This window comes from Athene cunicularia (assembly GCF_003259725.1).
Source record: "Athene cunicularia isolate RWA chromosome 3 unlocalized genomic scaffold, athCun1 chr3_part1, whole genome shotgun sequence".
In the NCBI taxonomy this organism is placed as follows: Eukaryota; Metazoa; Chordata; class Aves; order Strigiformes; family Strigidae; genus Athene; species Athene cunicularia.
Window position 1 is genome coordinate 2029910 of NW_020799097.1, and position 17004 is coordinate 2046913.

The following is a 17004-nucleotide window of genomic DNA, read 5'->3' on the forward strand; positions in this document are numbered from 1 at the left end:
AGATGTTTCAGGCAGGGTCCACTTTCTCAATTCACAGTAGTTGCATCGTGTTACTGTTCAGCAAGTTATGAGAAAACAAGTCAATAAAGTTTGCCGGGTTTTTCCTTGGGATCTATCGATTTACAGGGTGCTTAAATGCTCCCGGATGAAAGGCAGGAGTACACCTATTCTTGGTGAAAGGCAAAAGCTGAACGCTGACTCTTCCAGACCTGCAAAGCTTCAGACTTGATGGAGTAACCTGAAACGTGCCCGTTGCAGAACTTCTGCAGAGTTTTGCGTCCTGTCCAGATCTTTACAACGCAGGAAGGCAGATCTCACTCCAAAGCTCAGGTGAAAAACAGCCCAGACCTTGTTGGGTCATTGGACCTCCAAGCTAAACATTGCATCTTTACCTCTCTTTGATTTTGAGTAGTGGCCAAAGCTCAGATCTCGCCCTGGATTCTCTTTACTCTTCTGCACAGTCCATCTGGAAATGGGTGACACAAAAACGTACAGTTGCCGTGGGGGCTCACTCTGGCAGCAGAAAAGCTTTGAAAGTCTCCACCATAAATGCAGGACAGTGCTGTGGGCAAAACCTCCTGTGCTGCCATTCTCAGCTTTGGGGAGCAGAAATGAGTTGACATTTGCTGATGCAGTACCCAAATCATTCCTGAGAAGCTGAGATGTGCAGGAGTCTGATAAATTCAAAGCAGAACCCATTTCCCAGGGCACTGGTGAGGCAGAGAGAGCTTTTTCTGCTGCTCAGCCTGGTGGTGCTCATTCTTTTTTTTTGTCCTTTATCCATCCATCAATCTTCAGCTGGCAAGGTAGGACCTTGCCTGAAAAGTATATCAACTTCCTATGGACTCAGTCCAACTTGTGCTAATCCTCACGAGGAGCACGCCCACAGACCTCGCTGAGATCAGCCCTTCTGAGGAAATGCCATCGTAACAGCAGCGATGCAGCGTGGCACGTGCTCTTTAGCAGAAGGCTAAATTATGCATCGGTGCTGGTTTTAAGTTTGCAGACTTCCTAGAAAGTGAGATCTGCAACGGAAGGAAAAAAATTGGTGGTTGCAAGACTTCACAGTGCTGCTTTCAGAAACCCGTCTTATATTGTTGAGGTAGAGAGAGTGATGACCAGTTCTCAACTGGTCCAGGCTGGAATTTACTGGAGGGACCCATGCCTGTGTCAGGAGCCAAGGAGGCTGCTCGTGGATGGTTTTCTGCAGTTGCTGCTGATCCTGAAGCCTTTGTGAAGCAGCTGAGGGCTGGTGTGCAGGGTGTGTTGCCTGTGCATGACTGGGAAAGGAGCTGGCCAGGTGTGGGAGGCAGAAAATTTCCTAAGGCATTTGACCACTCACGTAATAACATCAGATCTTCTAGGTGCAACAATGCGCTGGGTGATTAATTAGAAAAGAGTTGGAAATGGGGGCTAATGGCTCTTAATTATAAAGGTGAAATGGGCCACTGGAGGCGATCAGTGGCCCCCAAGAAGCTCTGTTTTGCTGTCCTGTGCCTTGTGCTTGGTTTTGTCATCGTATCAGTTTGCCAAAGTGTTCTTCCAGTCCAAAAAGCAACTCTGAGCCGGGCCCAGCTGCCCCATCTAGACCTGCTCCTCCTGGCCCCAGCCGCAAGAGCACTTGGGTTTGCTAAAGCCAGGTACAGATACAGCTGTGGAGATGTAAGAGGAGTTTTAACTTCTTTTTATTGACAAGTTGGGGACCACTCTCGGCCCCTCTCCTTTCCTGGTTGGTGCATCCAGAGGATGCCCACAGTACGTTGGGACTGGTGATGTTTCTGTGGAGGTGGTTTTCTGGAAGTCTGCGCTGGCCTCCTTGTGTCCAGGTCTCCCTTGGCCTCCTGGCCCAGCTCCTTAGGGCTGTGCCATTCTAAACCTCCTGGTTTTTTGATTCCTGTCTTACCAGCTCCCTCCCCCAAATCAGCGTGTGGAGTTGCCTCCTCTCCTGCTTCCCCCCTCATCTCCCATTCCCACCATGATTCCTGCAACCCGTGTTTAACAGCAGTTCCCAGACAGAGAAGATATCCTGGGAGCATCTGCTGGCTCACGCTAACTCTGAAAGTAAATACAGACACTGTGCTGATTTTTGTCATGCCTCTCCACCTTGGGAGGAGAGGGGGGAGAAATTCCTGTGCCGGCATTGTCTGTCTCTGCTTTTGCCTCCTCCTACAGGCACTAATTGCATCGCAGCCCTCCCGGGGTGGGAGTGCTGCTGGCTTGGTTCTGGCCCTGCTCCACTGTGGCTTAGAGCTTCGTAATTTGTTCACCTCCCCGCAGTAAATTGTTTGTGCTTTTGATGGATCTTCAGTAAAATATTTTAATGCATTCTTGTCGAACATTCTGTTTCCCCCCCCCCAGCAGCTATTGACAGATGAAAGCACTAACTCGGGCTTTACATGGGAGTTTAATCGTACCAGCTGTCATGCAGATCCCCGATACAAATATTTTCCACCGTTAATGGTTTCAGTATGGGCTTTTTTTGTGTGATCAAATGTAATCTTATTTAATGGAGTTTTATTCCTGCGATGTCTTATTCTTTTCACCAGGCTAGACTTTATTTTTAAATCAAGAGAGATTGTTCAGAGGAGAGCCAGAGAAATGACTGGAGGGATTGAATGGGATGGGAAACCTGGGATGAACTGAGTGACTATAGATCAGCCAGGGTAGGTGAAAAATGTAAGAATGAGAGAGAGAAAGGGTCCGGTGTGGAAGGTACAGTCAAGAAGAGGGAAAAATTCAGTCTGATCTTACATGTGTCTGGCTTGCCCTAAAGATGAGTTGTATCCAAGGCAGAAAGCGTGGATAGGTGCAGAAACAACTCAGTTCGGATCAGTTATAGAGAAATGTTGCAAGGGGCACTTCAGCAATGTAGGAGGGATTGGCCGTGGCTGCTGTGTTTCCAGTTACGGCTGACGCTTCGTTATTGCAGAGCCACCCTCCTGCACGTGAAAGGAGACCCCAAGCACAGCTGTCACAGCTGGTACCTGCAGCTTGGGCTCGGCTTTTAGCAGTCCTGTGAGCTGGGGAGGAAGAAGGGCTGGAAGTTGGGAGTGTTTTGCTTAGAAAGCCTTTCCCCATCGCAAGGGGGACCGTGAAGCAGCACCAAAATGCTGGACTGCTGCAGCTGGAGTGCACAGCCAACCCCTCAGTCGCTGGGCATGTCCAGCCACTAGAACCATAATTTCTTCTTGTCTTAGGTCGTCCGCACAGAGAAAAACAGCCTGAACAACCGGTTCCTGCCGTGGGATGAGATCGAGACGGAGGCCATCCTGTCCATTGATGACGATGCTCACCTTCGCCACGACGAGATCATGTTTGGGTTCCGGTGAGTAGCCTCCACACGTGCAGCCTTCGGACCCAAGCTGATGTTTTTCCCCATCTCGGTTCGGCTCAGGTGCGGTGTGGCCTCATAGCTAAAGCCAGGATCAGAATTAGGAATAGCACGTCCCTTCCCATGGCTTTCTAACTCAATTTCTTGGAGTAATAAGGCGGTAATGAACTGTTTAATGAGCACAAGGGGGTGGGCTGATTTCAGGTTGTCCAGGCAACCCTGATTCTCACACTTCTCAACATCAACTCTTCGGCTTTTGCTGTGCTGATAATGTTAGCTTAATGGTTTTGAGGATGTGTGGCTTCCTGGGGTGGACAGGAACTGGAAAACAAATCCAAGAGGCTGTTGTGCTCCATCCTTTACGTGCCGTTGGCAAGGCCAGGACGTTCGCAGCCGCTGCAGGATGTGATGCTTGTGAGCTCACGGTGGGCTGCCATCCTCTGCTCCGTGTGACACTGGGATGTGACAGCTCTTTTGGCACTTTTTTTTTTTTTTTCTGCAGAGCATGGAAAAGGCAGATGTTACACAGAAGAGGCTGGTACTGGTTGCTCTCATTCCCACCCTCTCTCTGCTCACAGCATCTACATTTTTTCCTTGACTTTGCCCTGGCAAAAAGCTTCCTGATTACAGGGCCAAGGGAAAAAGGAATTACATGGGCTCCTGTCCTGGGAGGTTTTTGCAGGCTGCTCCTGCAGCTTGTATGACTAAACCTCGGCTGCCAGAGAGGAGCTGGGCACGAGGAGGGTGGCACAAGCAGAAAGTGCTGGCGCTCAGTTGCCTGCGGCTCGTCAGCCCACCGGGCCAGGAGCGGCGGCTGCGGCTGCTAATCTGAGAGCACCCGGCAGCTGGCTGGGGGGCGGGAGACAGGGCCCAGCTCTCCACTGTCACCAAAACGTGTTGGCTCGTGTTTGGGAGGAAGATTAAAAGGCACAAAATGTCTGGAAACCCAACAAGCTTTCTCTGAGAGATGAGAAATGAGGTGTTAAAGTGATTAAAGCAGAGGAGTAGGCGTCGGGAGTCCTGGCTTCCCTTCCATGCCCTGTTTCAGGCTGTTTATCTGAACTTGGCTGTTTTCTCCCCCCTCTTTGGTCTCCGTTTTCCTTCGCTCATCCACAGTGCCTGGCTGAGGCTTTACTGATTAGCCCTGGAGAGCATCAAATGAAAATTATAAGTGCCATGTATTATTCTCACTCATATCCTGCTTACAAACACCTTGTTTCTACAAAACCTCCCTGGGTTAACACATTCAGCCAGGGAAGAGATGGTGTCTCGGTGATTGAGTGAGCCTCTGCTTATAACAACTACATTTTGCTGAAATTTTGCTTTGGACTGTAATTCTTGGAGCCAAAAGCCTCTTCTTGCTGTATTTGCTCCTCAGGAGTGAGCTGGGTGCCCCCAAGCAAACCTCTCTGAGGAGCACTCCCAAAATGATTCTCTGGAGAAATCCTTATTTTTGTGGCTGAGCTGGAAAGGAAAAAGTGTCACGTTTGTAGGAAAGCAAGATGTGGGAGAAGTAAAAGGGAATGAGTCGTAAAGACTCTGGCTTTTCAAAACAATCGCACTGGATTGACAGTAACCGTAGCAAACAAGAACTTGCTGGGTGGATGCTGCCTGGGAAGCTGCTGGCAGTGCTAATTACTTGTTTTTCATTACCAGGTTATATCAGAGTTTCATGAATTTGAGTAGAGGGTATAACAATAAAAACTTCTTTGCTCCTGGCTGTGTCAGTAAGTGTAATGAAAGCTCAGGGCTCTTGGAAACTCTTCATCAGCCTGTGATTACCCTGCAGCCATTGCTCCTGTAGCTCTCTGTGGGATTAGGGGTTGTGGAAAAACCAAACAAAAAAACAACCCCAAACCACAAAAAAACCTCCAAAAAATCCCAAAAGGCCACTTTCTACCCTATTTTGTGCTTCTGTGTCCAACAGGCTCCCACGTGGGATGTGTTTCTTGTAGTCGGGAGTGACTGGGTTTGGAGGTTCAGCTTGGACACTGACCCCTGGGGAGAGGGGATCGGGTGATGGAAGGAAGCCAGCACCCCTGCCCGTGGCAGCTGGGTTCTTTCCCAGGTTAGGCAATAGGCACTGACTTTTTTCTTAATTATTCCAGCCAGTGTTGCAGCTATCCTGTGGGATTTCTCTCAAGGAGAGTGAGCCTCGGATGAGAGCAGAATATTAAGCAAGGCCACGCTCTCACACGCGAACCTCAGGGTTTAATTCCCTACGGCTCGATTGGGAGTGTGTGTTAGAGTGGAGGATGTGCTCACGGCCCTCGCGGTTTTTCCCCTAAGGACAGAGCCTGGGAAGGCACTAGGTGCTGGTTTGGGATGGGAAGCTGGCAGTTTGGCACTCCAGATCTTCCACCTGGAGACACTGGGGTCTTCAGCATCTCAGCAGCTTTCCTAAAGGGGGCTTGATGTTTTCTTGACTTTTTTGAGGAGGAAACAGCTGCTGGGAGATGGGAAGTCCCAAGGACTTGGGGCAGAGGCCAGGAGAGTAGGGAGGCTCTACAGAGAGACCTGGGCAGGCTGGAGCGATGGGTGAGCCCAGCTGGAGGAGTTTCACTGAGGGCAAATGCTGGGGGCTGCCCTTGGGCCACAACAACCCCCAGGGGGGCTACAGGCCTGGGGAGGAGTGGCTGGAGAGCTGCCGGTCAGAGAGGGACTGGGGGGTGAGAATGAGCCAGAGTGTGCCCAGGGGGCCAAGGAGGGCAACGGCATCCTGGCTGGTGTCAGCCCTGGCGTGGCCAGCAGGGACAGGGAAGGGATCTGAGCCCTGGGCTGGGCACTGGGGAGGCCGCCCCTCGATTCCTGGGTTCAGTTTTGGGCCCCTCACCCCAAAAAGGCCATTGAGTGACTCGAGCGTGGCCAGAGAAGGGCAACGGAGCTGGGGCAGGGTCTGGAGCACAGGTCTGCTGGGGAGCGGCTGGGGGAACTGGGGGGGTTCAGTCTGGAGCAGAGGAGGCTGAGGGGAGACCTCCTGGCCCTCGGCAACTCCCTGCCAGGAGGGGGCAGAGAGGGGGGATGAGTCTCTGGAGCCAAGGCCCCAGCGCCAGGCCCCGAGGGAATGGCCTCAAGCTGCCCAGGGCAGGGTCAGGCTGGCTCTGAGGAAGGATTTCTGTGCAGAAGGGGCTGTTGGGCGTTGGAATGGGCTGCCCAGGGCAGGGGGGAGTCCCCGGGATCCCTGGGGGCGTTGAAGAGTCGGGCTGAGCCAGCGCTGAGGGATCTGGGGGAGTTGGGAACGGTCAGGGGGAGGGTCGTGGTTGGGCTGGAGGAGCTGCGAGGGCTTTTCCAGCCGAGATGATTCTGGATTCTGTGATCTCCATCCCTTGCAAACCCTGCCAGCAGCTGGGCCATTGGTGTCGAGGGCACACTCCTGTGCGTAGCAGTTCTCAGCCAGACCCATGCTTATCTCTGGCTGGGCTCCCAGAGTTTGTGTCTCACTGAAAAGCTTTGTGTTTGCAGCGTCTGGAGAGAGGCGAGGGACCGCATCGTTGGCTTCCCGGGGCGCTACCACGCGTGGGACATCCCCCATCAGTCCTGGCTCTACAACTCCAACTACTCTTGTGAGCTATCGATGGTGCTCACTGGTGCTGCCTTCTTCCATAAGGTGAGCTGTCATGGCCACAAAGCCCTGAGCTTCCCTTTCCTTCTCAGAGTAACCAGAGTCTCCATGTAGGGTCGTATTTGTGGTTTTGTTTTTTGGGGTTTGGTTTTTTTTTTTGGTAAAGAACACATTTTGGAGCTCCTTTTCCCTCCCTTTCTCCAAACTGAAACACAGCCAGCATCTGGTCTGTGTCCCAGTGGGCGATCTCCCCCAGGAGCAGGGTATGTTTGTGCCCTGTGAGAAGCACCGTGGCGCTGAGGCAGGTGGATGGAGCATGGGGCCGGGCATGTTTCAGTGATGCTCTTGCTCGTGGTGAGGGCGAGGCGGGCCACAGGATTGCCTGCCCCATGTCTTTGTAAGGTTAAACATGCTACGGTAGACTCAAAAGTGTTGCAGGGGTTAATTTGAGGGTTTCTGGAGCTGTGTGGTGGCACGGGCTGGGTGGGAGGTGGCTGGTTTATATTGGGAGGGAGCAGGCAGAAAGTGGCTCTGTCTCTGAATGGGAGAGGCCACAGCAGGCAAAGAGACTGAGAGACAAGGATGGGCTCTTTTCCCAGAGGGACTGTCCTGAGCTGTCCTGTCACGGTGGGAAGGTTATCCACCAGCTCCTGCTGCCCTGCGGATGCTGCAGCAGCAAAGACAGCAAGGTCTGAGGGGCTGAAACCATCATTTCTCAATTTCTGAAGTTAAAGGAGCCCTGGGACTCAGTTAGGGTGGTGGCTGTGGGGTAGATTTGCTGCTACTCTGTCTAGAGCAGATCTCTTGGGTGCAGGATTAACTCCGTTATGAGGAATCTTTCCACTGGCATCTTTGAGCTCTCTGTTTGGGACCACTTTGAGCAACGTTGCACCTTTTTATCCTTTCCAGTACTACGCCTACCTGTACTCCTACGTGATGCCACAAGCCATCCGTGACATGGTGGATGAGTACATCAACTGCGAGGACATCGCCATGAACTTCCTGGTCTCTCACCTGACAAGAAAACCTCCCATCAAGGTAAAGTGCCGGGCGGAAGCTTAAACTGGGCTTTGTGGTCTTGGCAAAACAGTAGTTTGGTCGATGTCTGTGAAAGGCAGGAGATGTGTTAGGAGGCTGCATGTCCTTTGCCTGGCCTTGAGATTTAATGCCTGGTCAAAAAGGTGTGAAAACTCACTGCAGCCCTTAGAAGCAGCCAAATCCTGGCCATGGTGAGCCGATGAATTGGGATTTGATTTATGCTGCAGCTCAGACCAGAGTCGGGCTGACCCAGTGCTGAGGGATCTGGTGGAGTTGGGAATGGTCAGTGTGAGGTTCGTGGCTGCACTGGAGGATCTTCACAGAATCATCTGGGTTGGAAAAGTCCTTGATTCTGTTTTCTGGCTCAGCAAAGGCCCTTCTGAGCAGCTGATCCCAAAAAGACAAATTTCCTTCTTTCCATAATGGATAGCCCAAGTAGGAAGGATTTCCTTGCTGATTTTGTGTAGCTTTCCAGAGACATTTGGGCTCATCTGTGTGTGGAGGGCTGATGGTCCAAACGCTGCAGCCCAGCTGAGGTTTCCCTGCCCTGCGATAACAAATGAATGTCACAGTTTTGAGCATGAATTGTAGATGCAGATCATTCTGCTCTTTATCACTGCTGGCAAACTGCTCTTTACAGCCCTGCATATGTCTCACCATCGCAGGCCAGCTGCCTTGGAGCTGGGTCTTGGCCATAAATATGATGGGTGGGTTTTTCTGTGTGGTGGTCTTCCCATCTGGAGCTACTACAAAGTGGAGGTTGTAGAGTTTGGTGCAGCTGAGGGGGGAATCATTCCAAAAGGAAAGGGCACTGCAATGGGATGTCCCATTCAAGAAAGATAAGGAGGCCCTTTAATCAATGGGTGGCCCCTCCAAAGATCTTACTCTGTGTGTAAAACAAGAGACGCCTCAAATTGCTAATTCTTCTGTAGAATCTGTGGGCAGCAGAGCAAGGGAGGGGATTGTCCCCCTCTGCTCCGCTCTGGGAGACCCCCCTGCAGGGCTGGGTCCAGCTCGGGGGCACCAACAGCAGAAGGACACGGACCTGCTCCAGTGGGGCCAGAGGAGGCCACGGAGATGCTGGGGGGGCTGGAGCCCCCCTGTGAGGACAGGCTGGGAGAGCTGGGGGGTTCAGCTGGAGGAGAGAAGGCTCCGGGGAGACCTTAGAGCGGCCCCCCAGGGCTGAAAGGGGCTGTGGGAAAGGGGGGAGGGACTCTTGATCAGTGGTGTAAGGATAGGATGAGGGGTAACAGTTTTAAACTGACAGAGGGGAGATTTAGATGAGATCTAAGGCAGAAATTCTCCCCTGTGAGGGGGGTGAGGCCCTGGCACAGGCTGCCCAGAGAAGCTGTGGCTGCCCCCTCCCTGGAAGGGTTCAAGGCCAGGTTGGACAGGGCTTTGGGCAACCTGGGCTGGGGGAAGGTGGCCCTGCCCAGGGCAGGGGGTGGCACTGGGTGAACTTAAAGCTCCCTTCAACGCAAACCATTCTGCAGTTCTGTGATTCTATCCATAGCCAGTAAAAGGAAAGGAGTTCCTTTCTCAAGGTAGGTGTTTGGGGTTTTTTTTTCTTGAAACAGCTGCCCAAACGTTAAACCAGAAAAAAGTAACTCATCACTGGTAGATCATCATGTCCCGCTTTCTGTGCTCTGACAGCTGCTGTGGACCACGTCCTTCTGTCCTTCCTTGCCTGGACACCCCTCAAGGAGAGAGCACGGCCCAGTTCACGCTGCTTCGCAGCATGTCACAGGGGACATCCAGCCCTGTCCCCCCCCACACAGCACCTTGGGCAGGGTGTTCCCCCCCAGCCGGGGTGTTCCGGCAGCGTGGCAGTGACCATCTTTGTCCCTCTCATTGCAGGTGACCTCCCGCTGGACCTTCCGCTGCCCTGGGTGCCCCCAGGCTCTTTCTCATGACGACTCTCACTTCCACGAGCGACACAAGTGCATCAACTTCTTCGTCAAGGTGTACGGGTACATGCCCCTGCTGTACACCCAGTTCCGCGTGGACTCGGTCCTCTTCAAGACCCGCCTGCCCCACGACAAGACAAAATGCTTCAAGTTCATCTAGAAAGGGGAGGCAGCCAGGCACCCTCGGCTCTCCAAACGTGGGCTGGAGGTGGGTGAGGACAGGGGGTGGCTTTTCCCACGGAGCTGTGAGTGCAAAACGCTTTTTGGGATTGACTCTGGCCTCCCCCCCGCGGAGCAAAAGGGACGTCCTGGCTTTGGACGGGCTCCTTTCCCCCCTCCCTTCCTGCCCTCCCCACTGAGACTCGACCGAGTGACAGCGAACAGGATCTCACGGCTTCTGTAAAGACACTCCCCGGGATCATACACTGAGGAATGGCACGCTGGCTAGTGGCTCTGCCCCTTCGCTAGCCCAGGGCAACCATTCTTTTTAATTATAATTATTGTTATTTAAAATGAAAGTGTTTTAGATTTGCCGAGTGAGGCTTTTTTTTTTTTTTTTTTTTTTTTTTCTTCCCCTCCATTTTTTCCCCCCTACCCACCCCCTGTTCCTCTCTGGACCTGTCAGCCCGCTCACGGGGGACTGCAGCCAGGCCAGGTTGGAGGTGTTTGACTGCAGAGAGATTATTCCCAGCATCAAGGCAGCTCCACTCTCCATCGTTGTCCCCATCCTTTCTCCCACAGGGCGGCCTTTCTTCTGTCCTCCCGCGCACCCACACAAATCCTGGCTTGTCCTTGCCCTGTGGCTACTACTGAGGACTTTCAGGTGTCAGCTGGCATGAGCCCTTTGCTCTGCTCCGCTCACCACCCTGAGCCCTGCCCTCAGAGAGGGGCCAGCAGGAAAGAGCTTGACCCCCTGGGTTCCTTCCCTGGCTCCCAGCACCGCCCTGGTCCTGTGCCACAGCCCTGGGGGAGTTTGGTCGCTGCGATCTCCGTCTTGGTGTCCTTTCCCACCCCATGCGGCACATGCAGGTGCTGCTAAGACCTTGGAGGGCTGGGAGAGTGTTTGGGGCTTGGGAAGGCTCCGTCTGCAGCACAGCAGGAGCTGGCAGTGCCCCAGGCTCACGCGTCTGAGCCGGCTGCCTTGGCCTGCGGTTTTCTACAGCTGCTGCAGCACCGAAGGCAGCTGCGTGGGGAGTCTCCGAGTCTGGTCTGGCCTTTTCACAAGTGCTTTGGGACGCTGGTTCCTGCCCTTGTCTGGCCCTGGAGATCCGCTCTAGTAGCACCCCGAGATCGACTACGTGAGCCTTTGCTGATAAAACAAACCTCTTCCCCCAAAGCATCCCAGCGTGGACGCGGTCTGAGAGTCAGTTCTTGGCGGTGCCCGGTCCCTGCCAGGCAGTAGTTCAGCTCCCAGTGCTGGTGCCACGGGGATTCGGGTTATCAGAGCCTTCCCTTGAGGTCACTTCATGTTCTGCAGAGTAGAAGACACTAACCCTCAATCTGTGCAGCCAAGCAGAGCCGAGGCCAAGCGCCAGCCCAGCTCTGCCTCATCCCCCAGCCCCGAGCCAGACGTGCCCAGGTCGGGTTTGCCCGTGGGCCTCAGCATCGCTGCCTTAACCCCATCCCAGCCACGCTCACGCCCTGGCCTGGAGCTGCATTTGAAGGTTAATCCCACCAAGAGTTTTCCTTGCCGGGAGACGCTGCTAGCATCGCGCTCACGAGGCTGTTTCTCTCCCACGGAAGCAAAATGCTGTCAAATCCAACCTCTGCTCGACTCGCTGCTCCCTTCTGCTTCACTCCCAGCCTGGAACGAGAGGGAAGGACACGGGCTGCCCGCTCTGGAGTGTGAGATTCTCCCTCAGTGCGTCCCAGATGTTGCAGGGCAGCCTGGAAAAGCTCTCGCTGGGTAGACAGGAAAGTAAAACTTGTGCGATTTACCTCAGCGTCCCCGTTTTCCTGGCCTGACTTCCACGGTGGCAGGTTGGAGCTCAGGGGGGGTGTTACCACCTGGGTGTGTCTGGGGTGTCCTCAAAGAGGAGCAGGGGATGGGCCGGCAGCAGCTCCTGGGCTCGCTCCTGAGGTCAGCTCAGTTCTCGCTCCTCTCCCACAGCCTGCGCCACGTTTTGGGGTGTTAAGTGGCCTCTCCAGCCACGTTCCAGCCAGTTTTTCATGTCAGCCGCTCCTCAAGAAGGGGAAGGGGCAGCCCGTCCCCAGCAGAGCCGACAGCTCGTGCCTTCGCCAGCGCTACAGACAGCAGTGAAACACGGCTCAAGGTCTCTTTCCCTCTATGTATGGGTTGTTTTTTTTCTCCTTTCTGCTCTTTTTGTCTTAACATCAGGTGCTCAAAATGGAGCACGTGAGGGCTCAGTCTCCTCAAAAACATGATTGGAGGCTCCTGCGAGGCCCTGAAACACCTGGAAGGATTTTTCTGCCCTGGGGCGGGGCGGGAAGGTGGCCCTTGGCAGTGGCTGCACCAGCTTCAGCATCCCCGAGGGGCCTGACACCTCTCTGCCGCTGGCTTTCATTCTCCCCTCTCTCCCCTCATTAATAGGTGGTTCGTTAGTGACGAGGTCGCTCCCGCACAGCACAGGTGGAGGCAGCTTGGCAGGAGTCAAGCAGGAGCAAGGCCCGAGGCAGGCATGGATTGCACTTTATATAAATAGTTACATTTCTCAGCAACTTATTTTCAAAAAAATCTTAAGGGCAATTTTATTATTCTGGTGAGAGACTGACACACAGGGAGCTTGGAAAATGGGGAGGTGACATGAAGTTTCAGTTCAAGGCCAGTAGAAAGGTTGGTGGTGGAAATTCAGATTGTTCTTCCCAGGTTCTTATGATGCTCTGCTTTTGCCCAAAGCGTTGGGTTTTTTGGGATGTTTGTTTGTTTGTTTGTTTGTTTGTTTTTGGAGGATCCCTGGTGCTGCGGGAGCCAAGGGTCAGGCTGGGAGCATCGTGGTTGAGCGGGGAGAGGCTGCGTGGTGGGAATCGCTGCACGCGTCGCAGGGTGGTTTCTTTTTCTTTTTCTTCTTGCTGAGACACCACCCCCCCCAAAAGGGGAGGGTTTGGGGGTGAAGGGGTGTTGTGAGTCGCTGATGGCGGCTGCTCGGGGGGGCCGTGCTGGGCAGCAGCAGCGGTGGGAGGGTCGGGGTGTGGAAGGAAACTAAACACCAGCGAGAGCAGGGCTGGTGCTGCCCCTCCCGGTCCTCTGCCGGTGTGGCTCTTCCCCAAATCTTCTCAAGTCGCCACCAAACCCCCTCCGGAGCGCAGGCTCACGATTCACACCCACCTTTCTGCTCCTGAGACATCCCAGGATCTGAGCTGTCCTTACCCTTCCCTCCACCATCAGGTAGGAGAGGGGCGTTTCGGGAGAGCGGTCCAGCCCGTGCCCCCCTCCCCAACCTCCTCCTCCACTCCCCAGTCGCTCTCCCGGGATTTCCCGGGGCTCCCAAGGTAACCCTGAAGCTCAGGTTAGGTTGTACAATTCGTCCCAGCTCCAGCACGGAGCAGCCTGGCTCCCACGGGCTCCCCAGCCCCGAGGGGATGGGGAAGGGCTCTCAGCGGCTGCACCTTTCCCGAGGGAAAAGCCTCTTCCCCTTCCCGATGTTTCTGCCGCTTCACCCAGCACCGGGGGGGTCGGTGCCGGGAGCGGCGCGGGGCCTTTTCACGTTGGCTGTAAATAGCATCGTCCGTGGTGACAGGGACCCTCCCTCACACCACCCCCTACCCCCTTCATGTCGCACAGCCCCTGCCCTCCCCTGCGCCGAGACTGCTCCGTGAGCACCGGGTTTAAAGAAAAAAAAAAAAAAAAAAAAAAAGACCACAAAAAACGAGAGAAAAGAAACACTCCTTCAACACGAGCACAATGTTGAGTTTTTTTGTAAAAGGATCCAATAAATGGAGAGTTTAACTTGAGAGAGTCTCTGTTCCTGCTTGGCCAGGGGCTGGGAGAGGGGTTGGCTTGCACGGATTTCTTGGTTGCCCCCAAAAACGAGCATCTGCCCAGAGCTGCATTTCCCGAGGGAGCAGGAGCGTGGGGCAGGCGAGTTGTGCAACAGTGGAAGCCCCTCAGGACCAACAGCAGTGCTAAAACCAGCTGTAACCATCAGTGAGCTCCTGGCTGGGCCCAGCGAGCCCCCGGTCCAGCCCCAGCGGGGTTTGGAGCCTGGTGTGACGTCAGGGGATGTCACATCGCAGCTGACCCGGTGACAGGGGGCTGCTGGTGGCACCGGGGCCATGCAGCCAGGACAGCGGAGCCGCGGGAGGCTGCAAACCCTTCGATTCCTGCAGCACCAGGTGAAATCAGCCGCCTAAAACTCGCCTTCCCCTGAGCCTGGTTCCGCTGGAAGGAGCCTCAGCCCTGCGGAGGGGCTTGGGGACGCTGAGAGCCCCCACGGGAGGAGTTTTCCGGGTATTTTAGGCAATGAAGATGGGAGCCGAGCTGGCAGAGGGAGTGCGAGTTTTCCCATCCTCGCCCTGGGATCCTGAAACAAGGAAATCCAGGTGCCGGTTCCTATGGCGGGGGGGGGGGATGCTCCCGGCCTCTCTCCTCTGCAGGAAAAAGGTGGAAAAAACAGCTGGAGCTTGGCGATTTCTGACCAGATTTCCACCAGCTTCAAACCTGCGGGGAGGAGCGGAGGGGCTGAACGGGGCTGGCTGGGCCAAGGGCTCCCCTTCCACACCGGGCTGGAAATCCCACAACATTTCCTGTATGTTGCTGGATTTCCTTTCTGTTTGTTTTTGGTTTTTTTTTCACCTTCCCTCCTGAGCAGTCGCTTCCTCCGTGGTTTTTTTGGTCACCTCTGTGTCACCTGCCCTTGCTGCTGTTCCCCTGGGAAATGTGTCCTTTTATTTTCCCTGTTGCCTCCAGGTAAAGGCTTTGCCCTACCAGGATTATTTGTGCTTGGATTTATTCCCAGGATAGGTTTTAGGGAAACCCCCAATTATTTTCATCCTGAAGGGAGGTGGTGGGTGCCTACTCAGGAGCTGCCTCCCAAATACCTGCGGCCTCTCCCTCAAATGCTGCCCTCGCTGACAGGTGAGGGCACAGACAACCTTGCTCAAAGGCACCGACCTGGTGGCAGTGGGGGGACACTGTTTGGGGGGGGACGCTTTGTTTTGGGGGTCCGGCTCCCTGGTGAGCTCAGCAGCACCTTGGGCGCTGGCTCGACTGTAGCAGATTCACTCGTCGGGCTTTTCCAGCCCTTACGCAGCAGATAAAAATCTCCCGTTGAAGCCAATAATTTTTAGAGCTGTAACTGATGTGACCGACCTTGTGAGACGAGCCACAGCACTACAGCTCCTGTTAGGTTTTTGGTTTTTGTTTTGGTTTTTTTTCTGTTTTGGTTTTTTTTCCCCCCCCCATCTGAGAGTTTGTACCTTGGGATGGGGGAAGAGGTGCTGGGGTGAGGAGGAGGAGGGGATAAAGCCCCTGGTAATTCATTCCCTTCTCCCAGGGGGGAAGGAGTGCTTTACAGTACTCCTCCACGTTAAAAAGTGCCCTCAATCTCAATTTTCCCTTTCAGCTGACACATTCCTCAATAAAAAGCCATTTCACTGCAATTGCTCCCTGTGTTTCCCTTCTGCCTGTCAAGAAAAACCACCAGCTCCTGCCAGAACCTGGGGAAAGGACCCGCAGCCGCTCGCACCCTCCCACAGCCCCCCCTTATGCCCCAGCCACGCTGAGACAGACAGGACGAGGGAAATTACTGATGGCTTTGGGTTGGCTTTTTTTTTTTTCCCCCATCTGGAAATGCAGGAAAACACCCCCCGTGGGGCCGGACACCAGCAGCAACACAAAGCTGAGCTCACGTTGGGTCCGTTGGTCCCTAACTAATGTACCACAGCATCACTTTCCTGGTTAAAACAAATTTAAAAAAGGCTTAAATTTGAGTGTGTGGTGTCGTGGGGAGTGGGCCAGGCAGTGACAGGGGAGCGCTGGTGCTGGGGGGGCATTACAGATCCCTCCCTCGATGTAATTTTTCCGAGTGCGTCGCTGGGCCCGTGCGCAGCGTTGTGTGGGCTGTGCAGGATTTATTGGTCCAGTTCGCTGCCTGCGATGGACCGTGAAAGGCTTGCTGGAAGGAAAAAAGGAGTTTTATCCCCAGTATTTTAAGAAGTTATTCTGGAGTGTTAGTGGGCTGAAGAGCAAAGGGCTGCTGCGTTTCCCTGGGTGCCCAACGCACAGCGAGGGGTCACCCAACATCCCTGGGTCCTGCTTTGGACCCTGGGGCAATGACACTCGGCTGCAGTGGAAATACAAAGATGGACTGGACTGGACTGGACTGGACTAGAATAGAATAGAATAGAATAGAATAGAGACTAGAATAGACTAAGAATAGAATAGAATTAGAATAGACTAAGATTAGACTAAGAATAGAATAGAATTAGAATAGACTAAGATTAGACTTAGACTTTAGAATAGAATATAATAAGGAATAGAATAGAATAGAATAGAATAGAATAGAATAGAATAGAATAGAATAGAATAGAATAGAATAGAATAGAATAGGAATGGAATAGAATAGAATAGAATAGGCTAAGACTAGACTAGAACAGACTAAGAATAGAATAGGACTAGACAGATTAGACTAAGAATGGAATGGAATGGAATGGAATGGAATAGACTAAGACTAGACTTTAGAATAGAATATAGTAAGTATAGGAATAGAATTAGAATAAGAATAGAATTTGAATAAGAATAGAATAATTTCAGTTGGAAGGGACCTACAAGGATCATCCAGTCCAACTGCCTGAACCCTTCAGGGCTGACTGAAAGTTAAAGGATGACGTTAAGGGCCTTAGGAGCCCTAGTCTTGGCTTAAACCCCCCGGGCAAAGCAGGGTGTTGCTCACGGTGCAACCAAATGGCTGCAGGGAGGTAGAGAAGGACCTGGGGAAGCGAAGCAGGGGGCCAGCACCACTGCAGAGCACCTGCAGCCACGCAGTGACTGCGTGCGCCCGGCCCACGGCAGCGCGCTGTCATTTAGAGGCTCCAAATAGTAAATATTAAGAGCAGCAGTCAGAGGGAAATGAGCAGTTATTAGCCAGGCAATTAATAAAAGACCTATGCTGCGCTCAGTGTTGTGCCTGCAAGGGAAGGATAATTGTCACCGTTCAGTTTAACCCACTCAGTAATTTAATGTAGTGGGAAAAAAAAAAAAAAAAAAA

At 53.4% G+C, this 17004-nt stretch overlaps 1 protein-coding gene across 3 annotated transcripts in view; it reads left to right on the forward strand.

Moving 5' to 3' along the window:
• The window catches only part of EXTL3 (exostosin like glycosyltransferase 3), a 151390-nt gene extending 141019 nt beyond the window's left edge, over nt 1-10371 (forward strand). For all 3 annotated transcript variants that reach the window (XM_026845272.1, XM_026845270.1, XM_026845271.1), the window contains 4 exons: nt 3198-3325; nt 6794-6938; nt 7803-7931; nt 9789-10371. In XM_026845272.1, the coding sequence (XP_026701073.1) occupies nt 3198-3325; nt 6794-6938; nt 7803-7931; nt 9789-9998 (612 nt within the window). In that variant the 3' untranslated portion in view covers nt 9999-10371. The remainder of the gene's footprint in view (nt 1-3197; nt 3326-6793; nt 6939-7802; nt 7932-9788) is intronic.
• Nucleotides 10372-17004: the final 6633 nt, after the last annotated feature.